Genomic DNA, 27,518 nt, shown 5'->3' on the forward strand with positions numbered 1-27,518 from the left:
CTCACTGTGTCTAGAACACCTGGACCAACTGTATGGTGAACAGCTGCTTTCCTTCTGGAATCTGGAGTAGAGGCACATGTTGGACAGGTGTGCTACAAAGCCACACAATAAGTCTTGGGCATTAAATCTCTCAGGTTTCCCTGGGAAAAAAAACACTGCACGGGCATTACCGCACTTTTTTGCTAGAGAAAGCAGCACACTCGGCACATCTCCTCACAGGTCGGAGAGTGCACTGCAAATCTGTGTGTGGAGTTCTCCAGACTCCACCTGTATCTTCTTGCCTGTCATGTATCCTTTTGTTATAAGGATACGGTAAATGCATCATTCTTAGCTGTAAATGCATCACTCTGGAGTCCCAAGAGTTCTTCTAGCCAATCACTGAATGTGGTCTTGGTAATTTCCAAATTGCAGTATATTCAAAACTACCTCATACATGTCACTGCATGTTTTGCATTTATTTCCTGAGGTTTCGCTCTTCTAGAACTAGAAATGCTGATGAAATGGCATACAGCAGTTTCAATCTTGATACATCATTAAAATTCCCTCACAGAAAGAGACCAATCCCATGGAAATAAATATACAACAACCATTTTCCCTGCAGACATACCGGCCACATGTATCAATCTTTTTTATCTTTGTCCAATAGGCTGAAAAAAATGTAACTGCTGTAAGGTGCAGTTTTGAACTTCCTATTAAGCTCTTTGCCTCAATGTTTTTTAGTTATCTTCTTATTATTGATTTATTAAGAGTTGTCTATAAATGTGAAGGATATTAATACATGCAGAAATTTATGATTTACCACATACCTTTATAACGTTATATTTCTATATAGAGGCTGATTAGAAACCAAATCCTTTATAACATAGATTTGATATAATGCTAAGAAAGGCACTTTTCCCAACCTTTTAATTTGGAATCCATTCACATGACTGCTATGAAGGAGGACCTAGCTTTTAGATTAGGGTAAAATATCAACATAAGAATGAGATTTCTTCCTTTGGCTTAGCTGCATTTTCTGAAGCTTACAACAATTTTATTTATTTATTTGTGTGTGTGTGTGAAAAAGGGATTTAAAATATTTTTAGATTCATCCTAATTCTTTAAAAGCAAGTTACTTGGGGTTAAATTCCAGCTACCTATCTTTTGGATCCCAGCTGAAGAAAACATTCAGGTCTCTGTTGTCTCGCAAGGCTTCCCATGGAATGTCATCTTCCTCTGGCCGCAGATTCATTGACTTTATACTTTCTGCTAAGCTAGTTGATCTGTGATACAGAAAATGCATTTATGCATTATTTCAAGAATAAAACAGCCATGAAAACTTATCAACCCGGACTTGGTTTTGCTAACAAGAGAGGAAGGGAAACGAAGGATTTACTATTAAGAAGGCACAAAAGGTGAAACAGAACCCAGCACTGATCACGCTAGCCTGTTACGCAGCAAGAGACAGGCGCAGGGAAGTCAGCCAAGACAAAGGAGATCAGCACCAATCCCTGAAATCCCACGTTTGCAGGGGAAGCAGAGCCTTGCAACCACAATAGGGAGACGGGGTGATGACCATGGCCTACCTGGTTTCTGGATGGAACCTTAGGTGGTACTCAACCAGGTTCATTCCCCTTTCTTCCTGATTCCCCCTATGTTCGCTTTTTATTCCACTTTTTCTTTTTAACTTAAGCCTGCTATTGTCTCCCATGAGTCCACTAATGACTCTTAGCATCTGATCTAATCCCCCAGTTCCCTTTGAGTGCCTGTGCCATACTTACATATTTGCTTCAAGTAGAAGGTCTAACAACATCCGTTCAGTACGGACTTGTGCAAAATGAAGAGAATTATTCAGCCTGTTCCTAAAAGCGATAAACTCTGGAATCTTCTCAAATGCACCATATTTGTAAGCTTGAATGATATATTCTGAGGTCTGGGAAGAAAAGACATCACCTTGGTATAAATATTTCATGGTCAAGCAATGAAGGCAACCTTGCCAGCCAAAACAAAACAAAACAAAACACTCAAACTGAAATTAAAATGTTAAATCTAATCCTTAAAGGTCTTTGTCACCAGGTAGCAAAATTTTTTTTTTTAATTTTTCTTCTTTCCTGTACCAGAGTGAAATGTCTTCTTTACTAATATTACTACTAATACCCAGCTGCTGCTACCACCACACGGAATTTCTCTTAGCAGTTATGTCTTTCAATTCAACAAGACTGGAGGTTTAGTTATGACCACATCAGTCAAAAATTTGGTTAGTGCCATTGAGGAAGGGATATTACTCCATGTTTTTCTCCATCTAAGATAAACTGTGTTTTATACAACGGTTCAAGAACACCAGATTAATACAACCACCCCACCAACACCCCAAGTAAAAATTACTCTCCTTCATAAAAGACGGCTATTTCTTGGTTTTATTTATGACGACTGTATCACAAAGGGTATGTGCACACTACATCAGGATAGCAGTAAGACACCAAACAAAAGACCCATAAAAATTCATGTCATGATCCATTCTGAGGACCTTCAAGAACAGGGTTATTTATCCACCCAAACGATATTAAGACCTCTGCTGGGAAATTCCATAAACAAGTAAAGGGAACACTCACATGTGCTTTAATTTTAGACTAATTCATATATACAGATGAAACATTGTGGACAGAGGCAGAATAAAGAATTTGAAACAGCAGTTTTGGCAAAAGGGAAGAAAATCTCAGGGAAGAACCTATCATGGGTGAGGCTAAGCCATAAGGACCAGAAGTCACCAGAGCACCTTTTTGGGCCAAAGAAATGCTAAGCTCAAACCTGTTATCAGCCCCAAAGATCCTTTCTAGAAAAGTCAGTCTCTTTTCCCCCATCTGTTCCAAATAATTTGCCCAATAGGAAAATAGGCCAATAGTCAACAACATACCCTCGATACACAGCCTCGCAGGGTTCATTTCAGGCCGCGGGATTGCGCCACGGGCGCTAATTCAACTGCTTTCGCTGCGGCTTTTAAACCCCCATGGGACACCTCGGCGAGCTGTTTGCCTGCAGTATCTGGAGAGATTAAAGACGGACGGACACAAGAAAATTAAAAAGATTACTTGTGATCCTGCAGGTTTAAAGAAGGACTATCTGAAAAAGCTCAAGTGTACCTTCTAGCTTGACTAAAGGACACTGATAAAGCCCCATCAAGAAGAGGCCAAAATACTCTAAACACACATGTCTATCTGATGGCCTCTTGGCTTAGAAAATATAGTAACTTTAACATCAGCCCTTGCAAGAGGAACTGAGGGCTTAAGAAAAACAGCTGGTCAGGAATATGCCCAGCAATTAATCAGGATAAAAAAGTGGTTTGGAGGATTCCAATCAAATCTATAAATTATCGCTCCAAAATATGCTATGAGCAAAGGAAAGAATGAAGCCTTACCAAGTGTACAGGCAGTTCTAATTTCTGAGTGGCCCATGGAATACAACTTCAGAAAAAGGGGGAGAGCTTTCAAAAAAAAAGAAAAGGAATGGGCAAAAAAGAGGGAGGGTAGTCCTTAAACAAAATGAAAAGGTTAAGTGTAGCTTTCTGGCTTCTGTTTTTAAGACAGTCCTCCTTTAATGCTGCAATTAAGTACCACTGCAGAGTGAGGAAAGGGCCTGGGCAGCCATTAGCTGGAGAAAGGCAGAGAAAGTGCCATCATTTGAAGAAACAATGGCCTGTTTGAACCGCAGGCAAAATGGAAGCCACAGGCACTTTAAAGACTTCAGACCATGACAGAATGTTGTCCGTACTATTTCTACCCATTCATACGCGGTGAGGCTATTTAGATCCCATATAGATTCCTGAAATGAACCCTGGTCATTGTAAAAATAAGCAAAACCCCTAAATAATGATCATAAATTCATGAATAGCTGAAAATAGAGACTTTTAAAGGATTTTTTTTTTAAGTATATAAGTAATCTTTGAAGATATGGAGATCTAGTTCTAATTGTCACATTGTAAAAATCTATTACAAAGTAAGATGACACCAGACAATGACCTTTCCAGAAAGAAAACCCCTGCTTAAAGCTCCCAAAAAAACCTCTAATGCCATAGTCCAAAGTCTAGCAGTGCAGAACACTGGATTTTCCACTTAAAAGTATTCTTCCAAACAACAAGCTGACAATTGAAATATATCAGTCACTTAGGAAAAGCCACTGGGTATCCCAAACACTGGGTATACCAAGAATAAAAGATACAGAAAAGATACAGAACACACTGCTTTAGCTTTCCAGAGAAATGTTTCTAATACTCTCAGAAGCTTTAACACATAGAGTACAACACCATAATCTCGATCTTTCTTATCCTTAAACTCCTAGAGGAAACAGTCCATGCCGTGTCCATTTGCCTGTTTTGGGACTCAAGTCAGGCATCAAGGTTTAAGGTGCATTTGCCTTGTGATATTGGTTTTGCCTTTACTCCAGAACCCCCCAAAGATTATCTACTTTAATATGATTAGTAAAACCTCAACTTCTTAGTGAAAATGAAAATAAATTTTAAGCAAAGACTCTTAGACCCAGGTGAATGAAATGCTACGGTTTTATCAGGTTCAACATCAAGTCACTCCTGCCACACAAGACCATCAGCAAAACAACAAAGAGAAGAGAAGTCCCTCAGGGCAACTTTTCAAATAGCTCCTGGGAAATCGCCTTTTCCTACAAAGATACTTTGGGTTGTTTGGTTTTGCGTTATGTTTTGTTTTCAAAACAATTCTTCAGATAAAATATTTCTGGAAAAAAAATTAAAGCTTAATTTTTATTAGTATACATAAAATGCCTTTATTGACCAAATTGTGCAGAATGTGGTTCTTCTAGAATGCTGGGTGAGGGGGGGGGGGGAACCTTGAAAAGGAATCTTCAGTAAACAAAATATTTCTTTAACCTCTTCCTTAGAAATACAGAAATGAAAGTCAGACTGAGATCTGAGGAGTACTTTCAATTTTTTTTCAGTGAAACTTCTTAAAACCAGAAAAGAACAAACACAGATACCTGAACACACAGTGCAAACTTTAATTTATAACTCAACTGCCTACTCATGCTAGGTAACCCAAGGCTCTTCTGACCTAAGTCAGGTCAGGGACCTTTGACCTGACCTGCTGCTGCCTACTTCCCTCTCTTCCTGAACAGGTGCTATGGCACAAAATGAAGTCTGAACAGTGACACCAATTATTGGCAGGGGAGAGACAGAGGGAACAGGGCCGCTATACCGCTTACTATCCCTTGCATAACCAGACCTCTAAGTTACACCCTAAAACTTACCAGAACATGATTATCACAAACTGAGAGCATACCTATATTCCATTGTTCAGAAATACTCCTATTCCTTTCCAGTTTAATACACCCCTAAAGAATCAGATAATGCAGAAGCATAATTGTAAAGGGACTCTTTTTTTTTTAAGTTCTCATGAGTGTTCTGCCAAGAACCTCAGAAACGGTTTCCTTGCTATGTTTCTTATGCTATTAAGGCCATGGAAACATGGGAAGCTATGGGCAGGTAACTGGCAGGTCAGATTCCAGGCAATGAGTCTGAGAAGCATGTGAAAATCAAGCAGGCAGTAACCATTCTAAAAACACGCCTTTTCTCCACATATGCTCCTGGATGGTTCTGCGTAGCTGGTCAACTGACTAGAGACCAAATAGCTTTTCCACAAAAACTTCTGCTTACTGACAAGTGGAAACCAGGTCTGCCTGCAGTGAAAAATATGGTGCAAATCCCATCCTTTCAATATGGCACATAAAGTTCCATTTTACTTATTGCTACTTAAAAAACTCACAATTGGCCTGAGTTTCTTGAAATGTTCTTCAGCTGGCCAATTTTATAATACTAAGAAAATATAAATGCACTTGCTACTGGCAAAGAAATGGTGGTTATAAACTTCAGAAATATATCAAGGTAACAGCAGCTGCTACCCCACAATATTTTATGGCATCTCAAGTTATAAACAATTATGGTATATTTTATGCCCTTGGAAAAATTCTCTTGGAGATTAACACAGAATTAGAGGCATTACACTTGCTATTCGTTAGGACCCAGCTTTTAAATGCACCTTAGCATTCTATTAAACATACTCATTTTAACAACCACAAATAACTTTACCTCTACATACAATCTTGGCCAGTAAGCCAGGCCTAAGGGCACTTACAAGCACAGCTTGCTGCACTTCAACTTGTGACACAAGGGAAAGATGCTCTCTGCATCATGTGCATTCAGCAGACAAGACAACAGTTTAAAAAAAACTTTTTTTTTTTTTTGCACTTACATCTTTCTGGTTGGAGTGGAAAAACCTGAGTGCGAAGTTACAGGATTGGGATGCAGCAGCATACTGACCTAGGGATTCGGCGTATCGAGTCAAAAGATAACTAGGTAGGAAGGAAAAAAAAACAACAACACATGCTATAATTACCCGCCCATGGTATAAAATACTACACTTTAAATTACTATGGTAGAGAAATAGCTAGGCATACAGAAAAATCTAAACATCTTGCCATAAAATATCTAGACACAGAATCAATTTTTTTTAAAAAGCAAAGTTAATTCAGTTTTATGAGAAACCTAAACCTAAAGTTATATCATGCTTTCTTACATTTAGATAATTAATGGAATACATATGACAAAAACAGAACGCTGTCTTCCTAAACAGCTCCACAACTGATAGACAATACCCTTGACACATCACAAAGAAAATTCAAAATACAAATATAAAGATCTCTGAGGTGAACAAACAGAAGTACACTGTCAACCTCAAGTGCAAGAAAACGAAGATGTCAAAACAACATGTGCTAAGAAAAAGGATGCAAAGAAATACAGCTATTGGTTGTCTCTGGGGAAAATTGTATCATCTCTAAATTGTGCAGATTTTTAAATTGCCACAAAACACTGAGTGATATAAAACACTTTCTGCTTTGCAAAGGGTCATACTAAGTGATTATTTAATCAAAAAGCTAAATACCAGGAACACCTTCACTGCTGAAATTTAAAAGCTAGAGTTCCATGTGTAAGGGCCCACCCTGGCATGCCTGGGGCTCATCATTCAGAGTACATACTACCAACCCAATAGTATCATGCTGGATATGCTTAGCATCAAGGCTGGAGTACAGATCCACCACTGGTTCAAATGCCCCAAGCATACAGTAGATTCGAACAAGCAGCAATTTGAATTGAGCATTGGATGGGCTGTGTGTCAATCCCTCTTCCAACAAAGTCAGGGCCTGCCAAACAGCAGTCTCGTCACCTAGAACCAAAATATAATACCATTATCCACAGATCTTAAGAGCAAATAGAGGTTTCTCAAAAACAAAAACTGACATCATCACCTCTCCTCACTATTTTATTTTATTTATTTATTTATTTTTTTAATAGAGGCATGTTTTTATTTATTTATGTTTGTTTGTTTATACATGCACTGGGTACAGTCAGAAGCGCGGGAGGGTGAGAGAATTCACCAGAGCCAGAGCGGGGAGCAGAGCAGGCAGAAGGACCGAAGTACACTGCTGAGGGGAGCAGCGGGCGGCAGGAGAGGGCTGCGCGCCATGTGGGACCCTCCTCCGGGGGCCGGGGAGCAGCCGGGGATCAAACCGGCGCCGCAGAGGCCGCGGGCAGCTTCGCAACCCAGCGCTCAACCGCTGCGCCACCGGGGAGGCCCATCTCCTCACTATTTTAAGAATGAGTTCCGAAGTCAGAGAATAAATTTTTGATAACCAGCTCTGAGCAAAATAGGGACTTTTCCTGAATAGACAAGTTTAACAGTTACCTATGTTCTTAAACATGCATCTGCAAAAATAAGGGAAACATAAACTGCCAAGTCTTAGAAAGGGAAGTTATGGAACCTCACAGAATCCTGAGAAGAGTGTCTGAAGTAGAATTGACGCTCACCAATCCTCCCAACACAGAATTTTCTCTAGAAAACCCCAAATAGATACTCTAACATTATTTTTGTTGAGATATAACTCCACTAATAGTAATTCAAATAAGATATGTGAAAAAAACTTGCTCATTAAAAAGCAAACTAAGGGGGCCTCTCTGGTGGCACAAGGGGTTAAGCACCCCACTATGAAGCAATCCAAAGCCTCTGCAGCACAAGTTCAATCCTCAGCCAGCCAGGGAGCAACCCACATGGCAAAGCAGATCTCTCCTGTCTTGCCCGCTATATTTCAGTTAGTCTGCCTGTTCTGTTCCCCACTCTGTCTCTGGTGAATCCTCTCACCCCCCACATCTCTGTCCTATGCCCAGCTCTTGTATGCATAAATAAATAAAATAAACCTTAAAAAAAGCGGGGCCTCCCTGGTGGTGCAGCGGTTGAGCGCTGGGTTTTGAGGCTGCCCGCAGCCTCTGCAGTGCCGGTTCTATCCCCGGCTGCTCCCCGGCCACCGGAGGAGGGTCCCACATGGCGCGCAGACCTCTCCTGCCGCCCGCTGCTCCCCTCAGTGGTGTGTTTCGTCAGTCTGCCTGCTCTGTTCCCTGCTCTGGCTCTGGTGAGTTCTCTCCCCCTCCCGTGCTTCTGACTGTACGCAGTGCTTGTATAAATAAATAAATAAACAAACAAACAAATCTTTAAAAAAAAAAAAGCAAACTAAAACAATATACCCTTTTTTCAGCCTAATATAATTTTAAAAGTTACATACATCAATAGTTTATTTTATTTTTTAAATCCCAAGATTTATTTTATTTATTTATGCATACAAGAACTGGGGTATAGGCCAGAGGTATGAGGGGTGAGAGGATTCACCAGAGATAGAGAGGAGAGCAGAAAAGGTGGATCTACTGAAATACACTGTTGAGGGGAGCAGTAGGCAAGACAGGAGAGGTCTGCTGCACCATGTAGGTCAGCTCCCTGGCCGAGGATCAAATTCATGCTGCAGTGGCTACAAATAATTTGATAGTGCTGAGAATTAATATCTTGTGCCACCAGGGAGGCCCTCAATAGTTTTAAAGATTAAGTAACTTTTCTTTTATTAATCTAGTGAAAATAATAGGAAATGCAGATAAAGTTTTATATAAAAAATAGCCATATTAAGTAGATATTGTAAAACCCACATAGGAAAACATCATACAGCCATTTGACATTAATGGAGAGTTTTTAAAAACAAGAGAAAATACTTATGCAATAATGTTCAATAAAACAGCGAATTCAAATTAGCACAAAGAGTTAATCTCAAGATATATACAGAGAAAATGAGAAAATATAGATAAAAATGCTAAAAGTGCCTTTTGGAAGTCAGAAATGTGAGATTTAAATTAAACTGCTTTATAGAACTTTTATATGCTACTTTTACAGTCAGAAAAAAAAACAGCTAAAAGTCCAATGCACTCAGTTTTTAAAATTATATTCCATGCAAAAACCATATTTGAAGGGATAGCTGCACTCTTATGTTCACTACGGCGCTACCTACAATAGCCAAGTACAGAAACAACCTAAATGCCATTGACACATGAGTGGATTAAGATGTGGGATATATACACAATGGAATACTACACAGGTACTTTTAAAAAAAGAGATGAGGGCCTCCCCAGTGGTGCAGCGGGTTGAGCGCCACGCTGTGAAGCTGTCTGCAGTCTTTGTAGCGAGGTTCAATTCCCAGCCAGCCAGGGAGAAACCCACATGGCGCAACAGACTTCTCCTGCCTCGCCCACTGCTCCCCTCATCAGTGTCTTTGGTCCGTCTGCCTGTTCTGCTCCCCACTCTGTCTCTGGTGAATTCTCTCACCCTCCTGTGCCTCTGAGCTGTACCCCTATACCCCCGTCCTTATATAAATACATAAATCTTTTAAGAAAAAAAAAAGATCAAATTTTGCCATTTGCAACATGGGTGGAAATAGAGATTATATTAAGTGAAATACTGGATAGTTTCACTCATACATGAAACATAAAGGAAAAAAAAATAAAGAAACAGAAAAAAAGAAACCAAAATAAACCCTAGAAATCTGACTGTAGAACTGAGGCTACCAGAGGGAAAGGATGAAGGACAGGAAGCAAAGGGGACAGGGAGTCCAATGGACTAGGGTGGAAGCCTGTGGGTGCTCTGGTTGTCAGTGTGGTGTTATAATGCCCATCTGTGGTAACACATCTGAAGAGGCGTGAACCGGCACCTATAACTCATGTACTCATGTCCAGAGTTGTAAACCAATGTTACCTCAATAAAAAATGTAATCTGAAAAACAAAAAATAAAGAGCATATTCTGCATGCTTTCTAACCTAAAGAACAAGATAAAACCAAAAAGTGGGGCTGCAGAAAAATATCCATAATCAATCCAATGAAAAACTTACAATAATACTTATCATGAAGAACTAGAAAACTAAAATCCAGTACAAGGAAGGAAATAATAAAAACTAAAGCAGGAATAAATGAAATAAAAATCAAAAAGACAGTTCAAAAAACTAATGAAATCAAAACCTGGTTCTTTGAAAAAGTAAAACGGACAAATCTCTAGATAAATTCACCAAGAAAAAAGGAGAAAACTCAAGGAAGCAGAAACAAAAAAGAAGTTACAAAAGACATCTCAAATTCAGAGTATCATAAAGATTACTATTACTCATTTACTATTATTCATTTACTATTATTCATTTTAGTAAAATGAATAATTTAGAAAAGATGGACAAATTCTTAGAAATATACAACCATCTAAGGCTGAATTAGTAAGAAATAGAAAACCTAAAAGAACAATGACAAGCAAGGAAACTGTAACAGTAATCAAGTCTCCCAAAAAATAAAAGTCCAGGACCAGAAATTTCACTCAAGAGTTCTACCACGCCTTCAAAGGCAAACTAGTATCTATTCTCAAATGAGAAAGAGGAGGTAATACATTCAAACACCTTTTAGGAGGTCAACATTAAAAACCAGAAAAAGGACCTCCCTGGTGGCACAGCAGTTGAGCGCTGGGCTGCGAAGCTGCCCACAGCCTCTGCAGTGCCGGTTCAATCCCCGGCCACTGGTGAGGGTCCCACATGGCGCGTAGACCTCTCCTGCTGTGCCCGCTGCTCCCCTCAGCAGTGTACTTCGTCAGTCTGCCTGTTGTGTTGCCCTCTCACCCTTCCACACATCTGGACTGTACCCTGGCTCTTGTATAAATAGATAAAATTAATTAATCAATCAATTAATTAATTAATTAAACTGTCCTAAACAGAGTGACCTTTATGTTCAGGATAACAGGGCACTTCTGAATGATGATAAACACGAGGTTGATAAACACGAGGTTGATATGAAAATGAATGCTCTGTGAAATGATCCATGAGGGCAGGGGTTGTGTCTCTCATGCAATAGTCTCCCCTGTCCTTTGTTTCTCCTGTAATTTAGCCTCCTGAGTAATACACAAGTTATTTTTCCCCAAAAAACTGCTAATAAGAAAATTTCAGGTAAAACCTGAAGAAAAGGCAATCTCAATACCACTTACTAAATCATCCTTTTCCTGCTCAATGATTCACAGTGATTCCTTTACTACATTTCATGTTTTTGTCATGGTGGGTTAATCAGAACTGTATTCCAAAGAGCATATTTTCCTGTATAACATTTTTAAGTGAATACAAGGAACTATCTTGTTTAATGAACCTATATATCTATTTCAGAATCATTTTCTCTGAATTTTAATTATGTTGTAATAGGTTATTTACAGTCACTACCCACATAGATCAGATATATACTGATTTAAGATTATCATCATTACAAGGGGGATAACTGGAGACTTTTCCAGAAGCATCCTGGGGAAAGAAAAACTTAATGCATAAATCAAATTCTTAAATTATATAATTTGAATTTATATCAATTAGTAAAAGCAAAGGTAAAGTTCTACTGAAATCACTGCTCCTTACCTGTTTCTCTCCATATATCAATAAGCACATGGACAGCAAGAAGACAGTAATAGTCTGAAAACTGCAATTCTGTTTTCAAACAGGACTTCCCTATGGGGAAAAAAAAGTCTCTATTTTAACAATTATTCAAAGGAGCTTTTTAAAGGAGGAAAAATGACAGAAGGGAAAAGAGGGAAAGAAAATAATGGGAGTAAATACCAGAAGAAAAAACATAAGCCATGAAGAAAAAACATAAGCCAAGAACAGAGGTCCCCAAAAGAGGGCAGGAAGATTTGGAAGGCTACAGGCAAAGAAAAAACTGAAGACAAGGGCCATACATTAACTGAAGAAATAATATTATGCTCTTTATTTCACCTGATTTTTTTAGAATACAGTTAGAGAAATACTGACAAAATTTAGTTAGATAATTTATATTTTAGCACATGTATGTATCTAGCAACCCGAAGATATCTACTTAAAAATTAAATATTTCTCTCACAGTTTATAATATTTCTTTAGTTCATTTACAAAGTCTGTATTTTAAAAGTAATGTGACAAAAAAAAAAAAAAAGTAATGTGACAGCTACCATAAACTAAGTAATTCGTGAGCCCCAGTGTGATAAAGGGTTCGCTCACCAGATTAGGAAGGACACAGACAACTGGAAGACAACTGTAATTTTTTTACCGCCAAGCTTAAGAAAGGCTGTCCATTTCATCACTTGGATAGTCTTCCCATTTGACAAAGTATTTTCCTTGTCAAATTCATGAAAACAAGATACAGTAATAAAAACCTATGGATACTCACCAAATTCCAGCCCATGTTGGTACCTTAACATCAATTCTCTGACCACGGTCAATTTCTGATTTTTATCCATCATGTGGTACAAGCCCAGTAACCTTGTCAGCTGCACCACACACAAATGCTGCTGCAGAGCTCTGATGTCAGCAGGCAATGCCAGCTTATCCTCTGTTGGTGTCGACAAAGGAACAACTCCAAGTAACTGGTTAATAAACTGCAGGGTGAAAAAAGAGGAGCACAATTCTCAAAACAAAGCTAGTCTTTAGTAGGTGGGCCATAACTACCAAATACAGAAGTGGTCTAGCCAAAGACATCAAGAAAAAGTACAAATTAAAACCCCTCTAGTATCCCATTTTCTATCTACCAAAATCATTAAAACAAAATAATCCCTAACAGCACCCAAACCTGGTGAGACTAGCACACTCATTCATTGTTGGTCAAAAGCATTTCATCAATATCATGTGCTATACTCACTAAAAGGATTTTTTTCATTGTAAAATGTGCCTTGTAAATCCTATTAACATAATGTATAATGTAACAATGAAAAAGTTAATTAGGAAGACTGTAGAAAAGAACAGTCTACTAAAAAAAAAAAACACCCTACAATTAGACTGATATACTAATAAAATCCATGAGTTCTTAAAAGAAATGTACATGGAAAGGGCTGGTTATGTTGTGTCAGTGGCCTTAAACTGCTTTTCACTAAAGTTTTCATTTGTAAATTAACATGCAGTTCTAAGAAATAATACAGAGAGGTCCCACTCACACTCCACCCAGTTGCTCCCACGAGTAACATCTTGCTTTAAAATATTTTTTATCCTTTAAATTTGGTAAGAATTTTTAAAAACACCAGTTCCAATTACACATTTGTAGGCTTTCACTCCAAAATGCTATGAAGATGACAATAAAGAACAAAAAAGGGGTCAATCCACAAGAATCAGGAACATGTGAAGAGATGACAGCAAACAAAAAACATCAACAAGATTCCAGAAGCTAAAAGGCAGGGCAGTGGTAAGCAACAACCAATGCACAGACCAAGAAAGCTGAAGTACAGCAGCATGAAGTGGGGAGGACACCAATAAAGCAATACACCCATCGCAGTCCCAGAACCTTAGAAGACTTAGAAATTAAAGGCAACAGGTATCTCTGAAAGTTAAAGACTGGGAGAAAATACATGAAACCACTTATCTGACAAAGAACTTGAATCTAGAATAATTATCAAAACTCAACAATAAAAAGCAAAAACAAGTCAACTAGAGCAAAAGACAGACATTTCACTGAGAATACACAGATGGCAAATGAGACAGGAAAAGACCATGAAACTTAGAGAAATACACACTAAAACCATAAAGAAAGATCACTACACAGCTATCAGAATGGGTACAATTAAAAAAAAGCAGATAGTGACAACACTAAAGGCGGAGAACTGGGTGACTGGCACACTGCTAACAGAATTTAATATGGTTCAACCAATAATGGATTTGGCAATGATGGTAGGAATTTTGGAGGTAGAAACTACAATGATTTTTGGCAATTACAATAATCAATCTTCCTCCATGAAAGAAAGAAACTTTGAAGGTGGAGCTCTGGCCCCCATGGTGGTACCAATACTTGCCAAACCACAAAACCAAGGTAGCTATGGAGGCTCCAGCAGCAGAAGCAGCTGTGGCAGTGGCAGAAGGTTTTAACTAACTGCCAGGAAACAAAGTTTAGTGTGAGAGGAGAGCCAGAAGTGATGGAGATTTGGAACTCCAAATCTCCAGATTTGGAACAAAAGATTTGGAACTCAGTCAAGCACAGAGGTGGCAGGGCCCTGCCCTTCCCCAGAAGACCTGTCTTAGACAAGTCGAGTGTATGGGCACAAAACTAGAGGACTGCATTGGTGACTAACTGTGTAACAGGTTATTCTAGGTTCTGTTCTGTGAAAAGAGTAAAGCATTCTAACAAAGGGTTTTAATATAATTTTGTTTTGCACCCATGAAGTTGATTGCTAAATCTAATAGTCTGATCCTGACATTGAATAAATATGCCTTTTAAAATGGTGCAGCCTCTATGCAAGAATGTGGCCATTTCTTTAAGACACTAAAGGTGCAAGGGGAGTGGACCCAATGCTTAGGGTAAAGGAATAAGGGTACTTTGATGGTTGGGGTGGTACGGTAACATACATCTGAGGAGGTACAAACCTATTCCCTAAATCATATACACTATTGTAAACCAATGTTACCTCAATAAAGAAAAAAAAAAACCTGGGCCTCCCTGGTGGCGCAAGGGGTTAAGCACCACACTATGAAGCAATCCGCAGCCTCTGCAGCATAAGTTCGATCCCCTGCCGCCAAGGAGCAACCCACATGGCGCAGCAGACCTCTCCTGACACGCCCGCTGCTCCCTTCAGCAGTGTATTTCAGTCAGTCTGACTGTTCTGTTCCCCACTCTGTCTCTGGTGAATCCTCTCACCCCCTGCATCCCTGGCCTATACCCCAGCTTTGTATGCAAAAATTAAAAAAAATAATTAAAAAAACACCTAAACATGCATCAGCAACTGCACTAATGGACATTTTTCTCAGAGAAATGAACACTTTTGTTCACACACAAATAACAACAACAAAAAATTACACAAATGCTCACAGCAGTTCTATTTGAAACAGTCAAAAAGGGAAGACACCTGGATGTCCTTCCCCAGGCTGAAGAAACAGTGGTACATCCTGACCACAGAACATTATTCAGCAATAAAAAAGGAATGAACTACTGATACACATAAAACTCTAAGCATCAATTATGCCCAATGACAAAAACAAATCTCAAAAGGTAACACGATTCCATTATATAACATTCTTAAAATGACAAAAATTATAGAAATAGGAAACATTATTAGTTGCGAGGAAATACGGCTTTGGAAAGAGGGAGCGCAGGGAGGTAGCTGTGGGTTAAAAAGAATAGCACGTGGAATCCTGGTGTTTTATCTTGACATGGTGGTCGTATCTACAGGCATTATATACTGAGTAAATACACAACACACATATATGCACAAAATAAATGCACATAAAACTGTTGAAATCTGAATAAAGTCAGTGGATTATATCAATGTCAATTACCTAATTATACTGTAGTTATATAAGATGTTACCATTGGGACAAAAGGTATGAAGGATATAAGAATCTATTATTTCTCTTGCAAATGCATGTAAACCTCTAAGTAGCTGAACAAAAAAAGAGAAGAGAAGCCAATTATATAGCAGGGGCTTATTCTCACTCTGGCTGAACATGAAATCATGCCTTTGATCAGAGAGCACCCAGAGCACGCGTGTGATCGAGCAGTACTTGATAGCCGGTGCTCAGCCCCCTCACACCTTTTAGAAAGGTAACCCAAACACTTAACCTAGTAACAATAAACACAGATACCAACAGACTTCTAACTGTACTTACTTTTGTACACTGTGTAGCAGGCAAGAGGTCAACAAATACCTTGAGATCTGTAAAACAGCAAGGCTTATCCCCAAACTTTTTAAAATACTGGAACATTAATTCTTCTGGATCACCTTAAAAGAGAAAACAAAATTCACTAAATTATTCATGGGAAGAAGCAATTTTTAATTTAAGGAAGAAGTCTGATGTGAAAAACATTTACTTCAAATACATTAAAATTTTCCTTCAATGTCTGCATGAAAATGACAAACAGGGCCTCCCCTAGTGGCACAGCGGTTGAGTGCTGGGCTGCAAGGCTGCCCGCAGCCTCTGCAGCGCCGGTTCGTTCCCTGGCCGCCAGCAAGGGTCCCACACACAAAAAAAAAAAATAAAATAGAATAAAGTTACCTCACTTCTTCCAAAAAAAAAAAGACAAACAGGGCTGGAAAATGACTTGCTTGTTTAAAAATAAACAAATATTTTAAAAAGGAGCTGAATTTTACAAATTCAGCTTAACAGTTATTACTTAGGAACTGTGAAGCTATTCATTCAATTAAAGTTTAAGTAGTTAAAAAGCTTTCATTAATGTTTAAATAAAGAAGGTTATAAGCAAATATTAAGCAAACATGCTTCTCTCCACAACAGCTGACCACTTCATAAATATTAAACTTTAACTAAATGAAATGTAATGTCTGTTAGCAGGTACACCAACAGAGGAGAACGGGAAGAGCCTCAGGCCAAGAACTTCAACAAGGACACTCACTGTGGAAAAGTTAAACCTGGATATGCAGAACGTTACCAGTTCATTTTTTTTTCCTCAAGTTAAAAACAACAAAATAATAATTAAAAAAGCTCTCAAATTGAACTAGATTTAAGAAGGACAGTCTGTAAGACTGAAGGTCTCAGCTCCTGCTCATGTTTCTGATAATAGAGGTCTATGGCTTTAATTAGATTCTGCAAGGACTTGGTGATTCAAGAGTTAACACTTACTCACTGACCTAACTTACAAAAGGAAAGAAAATTTGTAGAGACTAGACAAATTCACAAATTTCTAAGATTCGAGCTAGTGAGAAGGAAAAAAAAAGATAAGAATAGATATACCAAATGTCAAAGTAGATCCAAATACTTTTATATCCAGCTTTACAAAGAAAGCAATATTTAAGACTATTTTAACATTTTCCTGAAGGTCACATGAAAATGCTCACATGTGAATCTGGTACTAACACTGAGGTTACTGAGGCAGACCCAAAGAAAGAAATTAACATGGCATTCAAAATTGATTACAAATAAACTACAAAGAGGATGATAAAGTTCATTTTCAAATGAGTTTGAAAGAACATTAAGTAGATGATTAAAATGATCAGAGATATTCTAGGACAGGTTTTAGGTATATCATATAGTGGGAAAACTGGTCCCTAAAAAAATTCTCTTAATCAACTTTCAGTGAGAAACAAACTTCCATAATGATGGGGGTGAGAGATTTCTTTAGCGCTTTTTATCTTAAAACAATGAAGCTGAGAAATTAAGGAAGTTTATTATGTTAAAGTTGACAAAATGTAGAGTAAAATTAAAAATACAAGCTAATGCTTAGTTTGTGCAAAGAATTGCTGCTCTGAAGGGTGAGGGGCCATTTTTCCATAAAAGTGTGAACTGGCACAAGAAGACACTCTTCATTTCTTGGGTAGTAAATGCTAAAAAACTAATTTCAAAAGCATTTGAGTTTCATCAAATTTCTTATAGGCCTCAGTACTTTGCTATTCAAATCATTCTTTTCTCTCATCATTACTTGTAATTTTCTCTTCAGTTACTAATTTCTCTGATTCTGCCAGATATCCTTTTCATAAATGCTAAAAAAATCCTGAAACTTTTGCAAAACTAGTTGTTTTTAGCATTATTGTCAAGTCAGCAAGAGAATGCCTAACAAAGACCTTGATAGATAGGCAGAGATGCTGAAGTTAAACCAGGCTGAACATGTGACTGAAGGTTACTTTTATATGATCCATTTATTAGTAAATATTTTTAGGTTATGAAGACATTTGCTTCCAAACATGACTTTGTCATTGTAGGCCTCAGATGAAGAATACTATGCTTGGGTATGGAAGGCATTCCTGTTCCTTGATCAGTATTCCCAGATATCATTATAGCTTCTTACCCAGTTTGTATTCATCATTAAAACCTTGACAGCGTAAACGCCTAATCAGCTCCAGTTTAGCTAGATGTGGTCCTCGGAGATGGCGAGAACTTTTAGATTCTTCCGTTATTCGATCTTCTATAAACTTCACAGCTTCTTCTGCAGAATAATGCACTTCTCCTTCCAAAGAGCTGGATATAAACACATATGTTATGTTTCAATTATCCATTCAAAATCAGAGTCAAGTCAAACTGATTTCAAAAAACTAAAACCAGGTGCCTCCCTGGTGGAACAAGGGGTTAAGTCTCAGCACTATGAAGCTATCCAAAGCCACTGCAGCATGAGTTCGATCCCCGGCCAGGGAGCTGACCCACATGATGTAGCAGGTCTCTCCTGTCTCACCTGCTGCTCCCTTTAGCAGTGTATTTCAGTAGATCCACCTGCTCTGCTCCCCACTCTGTCTCTGGTGAATCCTCTCAACCCCAAGCCCTGCACCTCTGGCCTGCACCTCAACTTTTGTATGCATATATAAATAAATTTTAAAAAACAAACTGAAGAAAAAACACTTCAATAATTATAAAATATAAATGGGACTAAAACGGAGCTACAAATAAATTCTGACAGATAACATGACATGATTACTCCCAATTTTGTTATTTGATTATTACAGAGCAATGAACTCTTTCTTTAAAAAGTAATGAATAATCCTGTATATATAAAATGTTGCATAATAATACAAGCAGACTTTATTGCTTGTATTAAATTTAATGATCTAAGTATTATAAAGTAACCACCAGTTCATAATCGGTAACCTAAACCCTATTTCTATATTCACTTTTTATTTTTTTTATTTTTTAAAGATTTATTTATTTATACAAGCACTGGGTACAGTCAGAAGCGCAGGAGGGTGAGAGAATTCACCAGAGCCAGAACAGGGAGCGGAACAGGCAGACTGATAAAGTACACTGCTGAGGGGAGCAGTGGACACGGCAGGAGAGGTCTGCACGCCGTGTGGGACCCTCGCCCGGTGGCCGGGGATTGAACCGGCGCTGCAGAGGCTGTGGGCAGCTTCGTAGCCCAGCGCTCAACTGCTGCGCCACCGGGGAGGCCATGTGTATTCACTTTTTAAAAAGATTTCAGAAAGGAAAAAAATTCTGTTTATGTTTGTTACAGTATGTGTGTGACAGCCAGAATAAGAAAAGGAAATCAATGCAAGGGTCCATTAAACAGGTGCCAGGTTAAATGAATGACAGTACATTTCTAAAATGGAGTGCTTAATTCACTCAAAAGAATGTAATAGATCTATATATACTATATATGAAAAGACACCCAAGAATCTTTTTTAAAACTTCTAATTCTCTGGATTTTTTTTATTGCTTTTTTTTTTTTGAGGTACACTGCTTTCCAATACTGTATATGATACAGGGGTATCAGTTCCTAACTCTTAAATGTGTGTTACCATCATCCTACCACCAAGGAACCCATAGTGCTACCCACCACAGCCCACTGGACTCCTCCTCCCCAAATACTAAGTTGCAAATCATGTTTATGTTAAACTTTTGCATTAAATAATAGGAGTGATTATGTTAGACATCCGCAAAAATAAATCCGAAAGGGAAGACAACACAATGTATGAAGAGTTATTCGTGGGTCAATTTTATCTCAATTTCTTGAAAAAGAAAAAACAAGTTATTTCTGGGATGAGAACAAGGGGCTAACGCTATCTACACCATTCATTTCTGCACTATTTTAAATTTTTACAATGGACATGTTTATATTTTATATTTCTTAAATGAAAAAATCTTGCTTTGAAAGGATACACTACTGAAATAAAAAAAGAGATTTCAATTAGGTTTACAATGAAATCCTTGCGCTGTGACATATCAACAGGTGCCAATGTAATGTAGAAAAGATGACTTACTGTTCACCTTCAGCAGGAGGAGTCCACGCCTCTTCAATAAGTCGAAAGACAGAATCGAAATAAGTCAGATAGTACTGCCAGTCATCTGAGCTAAAATCAGATTGAATGGTACACACAAGATTATACTCAAGTTGTGACAAATCTTCCTTAGGACCCGTTAATATTCAACTTATTTTCTAAGTTATATTTTAGTCTTCCCTCAGCCCTCCCTCAGCACTTCCTCTGCAGTCCTAAAAGGACAGCATTTCAGAGGCATTTTCAAAGGAAAAAACTTTTAAGAGGCTATAGTCTTTCCTTCAATAAAATAACCAGGTCTAGAAAACTAATACTCTTAACAGAAAACTCCCCCGCATTACTATGTCCTCTAAAGGGATGGGGAGACGCTCCTTTAAACCAATACAGAATTTGGCGAACTAGTAAGACCTAATACTAGATGGTACCCTGATAGCGTAAGTAACATAATTCTAGAACTCTTCACTGAAAGATAAAGGTTCATCAAAACTTTAAAAAATAGAGCCTCTTTGGTGGCGCAGGGGTTAAAGACACAACGTTATCAAGCTATCTCTAGCCACTGCAGGACAAGTTTGATCCCTGGCCAGGGAGCTGACCCACATGGCGCAGCAGGCCTCTCCTATCTCACCTGCTGCTCCCTCAGCAGTGTATTTCAGTAGATCTGCCTGTTCTGCTCCCCACTCTGTCTCTGATGACTCTTCTCATCTCCCTCCTCTGCTCCTCCGGCCTACACCCCAGCTCTTGTATACATAAATAAATTTTTACCCTCCCAAAAAGAGATCTGACACTATACACAGAAATTTCAAAAGACATACACAAAAAATAAAATCAACAGTGAGCCCTGAGCGCCCCACTCATGTTTCAGTCCAAAAGAAACCTCTACTCACTTTTTCAGTAAGAGGCGCCGGGAAAGAGCATTGCACTCTGGCCACCTGCTCAGCTTCTTATACATGGCCATGCACTTATTTTCCCGACTTTGAATCTCACTGGTCAACTTTTCTACAATTAAAAGTTTTAGAAATTGGTAAGCTGATTTCATTTTTGTTCAGAAAGCAGAATATAAAGTCCAAACACAAGAAGGAAAATGTCAACAGCTCTGTGTCCACCTGTCTCTATGCAGGCACCTCTTTTCCCTTTCTCTTCTTCATGATAAACCAAAGATGCAGATTTTGCCTCCAGCCTGTATCTATGCATTTGTCTCTTTCTTAATAAACCTGACCCTTTCAAAATGCAGCTATATGTCTGTGTCTATGCAGGTATCATTTCAAATCTTTTTCCTAAAAAAAATTTTTAAAGTGGGAAAAAGGGACCTCCCTGGTGGCGCAAGAGGTTAAGCACCACCCTATGAAGCAGTCTGCAGCCTCTGCGGCACAAGTTTGATCCCAGCTGGCCAGGAGCAACCCACATGGTGCAGCAGACCTCTCCTGTCTCCCCCACTGCTCCCCTCAGCAGTGTATTTCAGACAGTCTGCCTGTTCTGTTCCCCACTCTGTCTCTGGTGAATCCTCACCTCCACCCCGCATCTCTGGCCTGTACCCCAGCTCTTGTATGCATAAATAAATAAATCTTTAAAAAATAAAATAAAGTAGGGCCTCCCCGGTGGCGCAGCGGTTGAGCGCTGGGTTGCGAAGCTGCCCGCAGCCTCTGCAGCGCCGGTTCGATCCCTGGCTGCTCCCCGGCCACCGGAGGAGGGTCCCACATGGCGCGCAGACCTCTCCTGCCGCCCGCTGCTCCCATCAGCAGTGTACTTCGGTCCTTCTGCCTGCTCTGCTCCCCGCTCTGGCTCTGGTGAATTCTCTCACCCTCCCGTGCTTCTGACTGTACCCAGTGCATGTATAAACAAAACAAACAAGCAAACAAATAAATAAATAAATAAAATGCCTCTAGAAAAATTAAAAAATAAAATAAAATAAAATAAAAAATAAATAAAATAAAGTGGGAAAAAAAAGGAAAAGGTCACATTTTCTAATTTACTCTTAGAAAAAGGGCCATTATTATATAAAAGCTACTTTCTTACTAAAAATGATTTTGATAGAGGGAAAAAAGTATATTCCAGATACTAGACTTTCATAATGATTTTTTTCCCCATAAAAGACATGGCTGCAGAATGTACTGAGTTGAGGATCTAGTACATGGATACACTTATAAAACCCAAAAAAATGTAGGGACTAGCACATTTAGTTCACAGACAGACTTTCCATTCATACAAATCCAAAACATCAAATAAACCTGGACTGAAATGGGATGAGTAAGGTGAGATGTTAGAAGGAAAATAAAAATTTAAAAATAAAAATAATCAAATTTTGTTCCAACAACTAGTTTTGTTCCCAAAAACTAGGTCTATATTTCTGGCTAAATTAGATATGCTGTCATTCAGAAAAGCTCAGCAGACCAAGGATACTAAGAATTCCACTATGAACTTACTATAGAAATCTAAATTTTAACTATCAATCCACATAAACTACAACCTTGCTGAATAAAAATTAAAAAGGCTGACTTGTATCAATGTGCAAGGAGGCTGAAGTTAGAAAGCAACACTTAAAAAAAAAAAAAAAAAAAAAAAAACCTTCTACATTTTAAACTTTATTTGGTTTTTTTCTTCTATCATTGCCATTTTACATTTTATATAATTAATTAGTTTTATCACTGCACAGTCCAGTAAAGGATATAAGTACATATATGAAACAAAGTCTTTTTAATGACTGTTCCTACTAATCTACAGTTTAATCATTCCCAACTATAAAGGCACAATCAAAAAAACAGGTTTACTAAAGAAACCATAACTACAGTTACAGGATTTCCTCTAAGGAAATCATCAGAGATGTTTATAAATACTTAGGAACAAAAATCTCTCATAAATCTCAAAAAACCAGAGAAATGGTCAAGACTATTTATGAAGTTCCCACAAATCAGTTTTCCAACAAAAAGGGAAGAAGTATTTTCACAACAGTGGAAAAGGGCTAACTTCTTGAACAGGTAAAGGGCTCTGTGAATCAATAAGATAATTAACCAAGTATTCTGAAATAGAAAAGGGATAAGCAGTTCAGAAAAAAAAAATATTTATAGCTTTTAAACAAATGAAAAAAAGAATTATATTCCCTCGTACTTATATTTAAAAAAAAAGCAGCTTCTGCTTAGGAAATCAGACTGCCTTATTGTAAGATTTTTTTTATTATCATATTGAGAAATATAAAAAGCTTGAAATAACATTTTAACAATAAAATGTGCCACAAAACATGCCTTCTCACATACTGATAGTAAATATACATAGCTTCTTGGAGGGTAATTTGGTTTGCAGCAAAGATATTCCTTGCAAAGAGCCTAAATATCCATCAAGGACTAAGTAAACTGTCTACATTTATACTGAAAAAGTATATAAGAGTGTCAGGAGGAGGGACACAGCTCTCAGAAACACTGCTAAGAAACCAAAAATATCAGTGTAAGTATAGGCAGAGCAAAGTTTACAAACTCAATGTCTTTAGCACAGGCAAGTAGACAAAGAATACTTGTATCTAGAGTACAAATCCAGACTAGGGAGAGGCATTAATATTGAAAAATCGTAAAAGAAAAAGTTATTTTAAAAGAAACATTGTGTAACTGAAAAAGATAACTCTCTATGGACCAAGAACAGAATGTTCTTGTTTGGTTAAAAATAAGAAAGAGGGGAAGGGGTATTGGTAGCAGGATATACAGGAAAACCTATAGGACTGAAGATCTAGGGTATAATCTTTCACATTCCTTGAATTTACTGAATTCATGAATTATTTTCAATTAAAATTTATTTTAAAATATAAATGTACAAAATACAGAAAAGTCTAGAACATAAAATAATCACAAGTGATATTTCTGTTTTTTCATCTTTGTGTTTCTGTATGAGTAAGAAATTTTCCACCATATTTTTGTTTAAAAAGGGAAGAAAAACCAACAAAACTTGTAAAATTACCTCCCAATTTTCCTCTTATGACATCCAAGGCTTCCTGGTACTTTCCCAACCGTTCCAGGATCATATAATAAAGCTCAACCTTAAAGAAAAATAAAGAAGTGCAACCACTGAAACTCTAGAGTAATAAAGACATTCATGTGCTTTTCAAAAGAACACTGAGAGTAAATCAACAGTAAAAGTCAGACAGCAGTATCTCCCCGACCTACACACAGCTCAGCCTGGAGTACTGAGCTGCAAACAGCCCAGCGTTCATTATACATCAGCTAGCGGCTTCCAAAATTTCATGTTTTTGCAAAAATTTCATGTTTACCAGCTCTTTAACTGGAAAAGGCAACGGTTTATAATACTTTAGCAACAAAACAACGCAAATGCAAATACAAAAGTAGGACATTAAAATTACTCACTTCAGCCTCGGCTTCTATCTTGTCCTCTTTCACCATTTTTTCTACCATTCTCTCAGCAAGGGGCAGAAACATAGTTTTTGAGAGGTTTTCATCCTGTGCTGATATAGACTAGAAGAGAAAATTTAATGTTGCCTTCTAATTTCTCCATATTTGCACAATGTTACGCTATTATCATGCAGACCATTATTAACTCCAGCACATTAATCATCAATCCACTTTGTTAAATATCAGACCTAATTTGAACTTGTTAAGAAGAGACATTAGAGCGGTTTGCCTTATAAGAGAGTCCTAAAAATTCATTATCTTTTGTATTCTTAAAATAATGAATGTCGGGCCTCCCTGTAGGCGCAAGGGGTTAAGCACCGCACTATGAAGGAATCCGAAGCCTCTGCAGCACAAGTTTGATCCCCGGTCGGCCAGGGAGCAATCCACCTGGCACAGCAGACCTCTCCTGTCTCCCCGCTGCTCCCCTCAGCAGTGGATTTCAGTAGGTCCACCTGTTCTGCTCCCCACTCTGTCTCTGGTGAACCCTCTCACCCCCCACATCTCTGGCCTGTACCCCAGCTCTTGTGTGCATAAGTAAATAAATAAATCTTAAAAAAAAAAAAAAAAAAAAAAAGTGGGGCTTCCCCGGTGGTGCAGTGGTTGAGCACTGGGCTGCGAAGCTGCCCGCAGCCTCTGCAACATGGGTTCGTTCCCCAGCCGCCGGCGAGGGTCCCACATGGCACGACAGACCTTTCCTGCCAGGCCCACTGCTCCCCTCAGCAGTGTCTTTCGTCAATCTGCCTGTTCTGTTCCCCGCTCTGGTGAATTCTCTCACCCTCCCGTGCTTCTGACTATACCCAGTGCTTGTATAAATGAATAAATAAATCTTAAAAAAAAAACCAAACTACTGAATGTCCACAATATGACCTGAATTTTAAATGCCTTTTTCTAAAAATATATTAAGAGAGGGAATGCACATAGTTTGTTATATATATTGGGAACATATCATCAGGTATTTGAAAAGTATTGCATGTCTTTTTCAGATTTCAGGTACTAGAAGGGAAATGTCAATTCCTTCTATTTATACAGCTACAATGCCCTTAAATTGATCATTAATATCAACGTATCATATCAACAACTTTAGCACTGTCAGATTCTCCTTAGAGCTCATTTACTCTGTAGAACTTTCAAAGTACCTATTATGTTTATTTCATAAATAAATTAAGGTTAAAAGATTCCTCATCACCCCTCCAAGATGGAGGTGAAGCCACTATTTGAACACAGATGTATCCAATCCCAGTGTCTCCCTGTTCTGAATTCTATTATTTTAATCTCTTCTTCCCCACCCTCACATACACAGTAGTTCAGTCTGCACCTTTGCTCTGGGAAATGAACATCTCATTTCTGCAAAAGAACAAAATGAGGCCTCCCTGGTGGTGCAGCAGGTTGAGCACCGCGCTGTGAAGCTGTCCACAGCCTCGGCAGTGCGGGTTCGATCCCGGCCGGTTGTCAAGAATCCCACATGGTACAGCAGACCTCTCCTGTCTCACCTGCTGCTACCCTCAGCAGTGTGTTTCGTCAGTCTGCCAGTTCTGTTCCCCATTCTGTCTCTGGTGAATCCTCTCACCCTCCCGCGCCTCTGGCCTGTACCCCAGCTCTTGTATAAAAATAAATAAATCTTTAAAAAAAAAAAAAAGAACAAAATGAGTGAGGCTCATAAAGCAGACATGCTAATACAGAGCCATGCAGTTCATGACCTGTTCATTAAATAACAAGATTGTCTTAAAGACAGATCTCAGGTCAATATCAAATATTTTGAGACTCACAATTGATAAAATACTCCAGCAATGGTTCTAAGATGCACGGGAAATAGTCTGTGCGGCACACAAAAATGATACACCAAGTCTTAAGGAATAAAGGAATACCGAAACTCCCCATGAAGTCAATGACAATATGTAGAGCCCTCATATGCTACAACAGTTACTCACAGTGTTCAGAAGATACATGAAGGACAATAGTTGTATACAAATATAAGAACAAACCTCATTACCATCCTGAATGCCATACTCACCTGCATAATTAAGCTCATCACAGACCAAAAGTAGTAAGGGTTTTTGGGGACAATCTTATATAGAGCCATGCCAGCCTGAAAGAGAGCCATAAATACTTAATTTAGAAAATATACAGAAAGCACTTAATGATCTAGAGTATGTGGCAAGTTTTCTAGAAGAAAAGCAACACATTTACATATTCCAGTATATGCCCAGTGACTTGGACATTCATTACCGGAAAGCAATAGAGGCAATCATGACAACATACTTTATAATACTGGGAATAATATTTCATGTTTTGAACCAGATTTCTGAAATTAAAGCCTATTATTTCTAGAAAATACTACAATGCACTATAGTTCTGGTAGACTACCAACCAAACACAAAATTTGGCTTATGTATGTACATCAATAAACTTTACTGAAGACATCATACTAACAAGTTATAATAAAAATAAAGAAATCAGGACAATATATTAAAACTTCAAAATCAGAAAAGATTACTATTAAATAGTTCAAAAATTAATTTTTAGTTTAGGGAAGAATGGTATTTGGAGATACCACTATTCAGTGTGATAAGTATAACATACAAATACTAAAAAGCAGGGACATGACAAGAAAGAGCGGAGTACATCTATGTATTTATCTCAGGTAAATGGGAAAGTGAGTTAATAAACTCTAAATAGGGGCAAAATGAACAAAATGTTAAAGAAATAATGACAAAAACAAAAAAAAAAAAATAAACATATTAAAGAAAGAAAGTCCAGGAACACAATTTGATATAAACACATAGGACATTTGGCTAAAACAAGACGGCCTCCCCGGTGGCGCTGTGGTTGAGCGCTGGGTTGCGAAGCTGCCTGCAGCCTCTGCCACGCCGGTTCGATCCCCAGACCTCTCCTGCAGCCCGCTGCTCCCCTCAGCAGTGTATTTCAGTCAGTCTGCCTGTTCTGTTCCCCACTCTGTCTCTGGTGAATCCTCTCAACCCCTGCACCTCTGGCCTGTACCCCAGTTCTTGTATGCGTAAATTAAAAAAAAGTTTAAAAAAAATAAATAAAAATGTGCTAACTAGATCCAGGGGGGAAAAAAAAAAAAAG

At 38.3% G+C, this 27,518-nt stretch overlaps 1 protein-coding gene across 1 annotated transcript in view; it reads right to left on the reverse strand.

Moving 5' to 3' along the window:
- The window catches only part of NAA25 (N-alpha-acetyltransferase 25, NatB auxiliary subunit), a gene marked incomplete at its 3' end in the record, with an annotated part of 56,227 nt that overhangs the window by 13,196 nt on the left and 15,513 nt on the right, over positions 1 to 27,518 (reverse strand). Inside the window, exons 5-17 of the mRNA XM_084254195.1 lie at positions 26,443 to 26,517; positions 24,387 to 24,494; positions 23,983 to 24,061; positions 20,928 to 21,039; positions 20,029 to 20,118; positions 18,129 to 18,298; positions 15,998 to 16,110; positions 12,582 to 12,789; positions 11,798 to 11,887; positions 7,046 to 7,226; positions 6,255 to 6,354; positions 1,761 to 1,912; positions 1,137 to 1,262 (exon numbers count right to left, since the gene is read on the reverse strand). Coding sequence (XP_084110321.1) covers positions 1,137 to 1,262; positions 1,761 to 1,912; positions 6,255 to 6,354; positions 7,046 to 7,226; positions 11,798 to 11,887; positions 12,582 to 12,789; positions 15,998 to 16,110; positions 18,129 to 18,298; positions 20,029 to 20,118; positions 20,928 to 21,039; positions 23,983 to 24,061; positions 24,387 to 24,494; positions 26,443 to 26,517 — 1,604 coding nt within the window. The remainder of the gene's footprint in view (positions 1 to 1,136; positions 1,263 to 1,760; positions 1,913 to 6,254; positions 6,355 to 7,045; positions 7,227 to 11,797; positions 11,888 to 12,581; positions 12,790 to 15,997; positions 16,111 to 18,128; positions 18,299 to 20,028; positions 20,119 to 20,927; positions 21,040 to 23,982; positions 24,062 to 24,386; positions 24,495 to 26,442; positions 26,518 to 27,518) is intronic.

The sequence above is a fragment of the Talpa europaea genome, assembly GCF_964194135.1.
Source record: "Talpa europaea genome assembly, chromosome: 14".
Taxonomy (NCBI): Eukaryota; Metazoa; Chordata; class Mammalia; order Eulipotyphla; family Talpidae; genus Talpa; species Talpa europaea.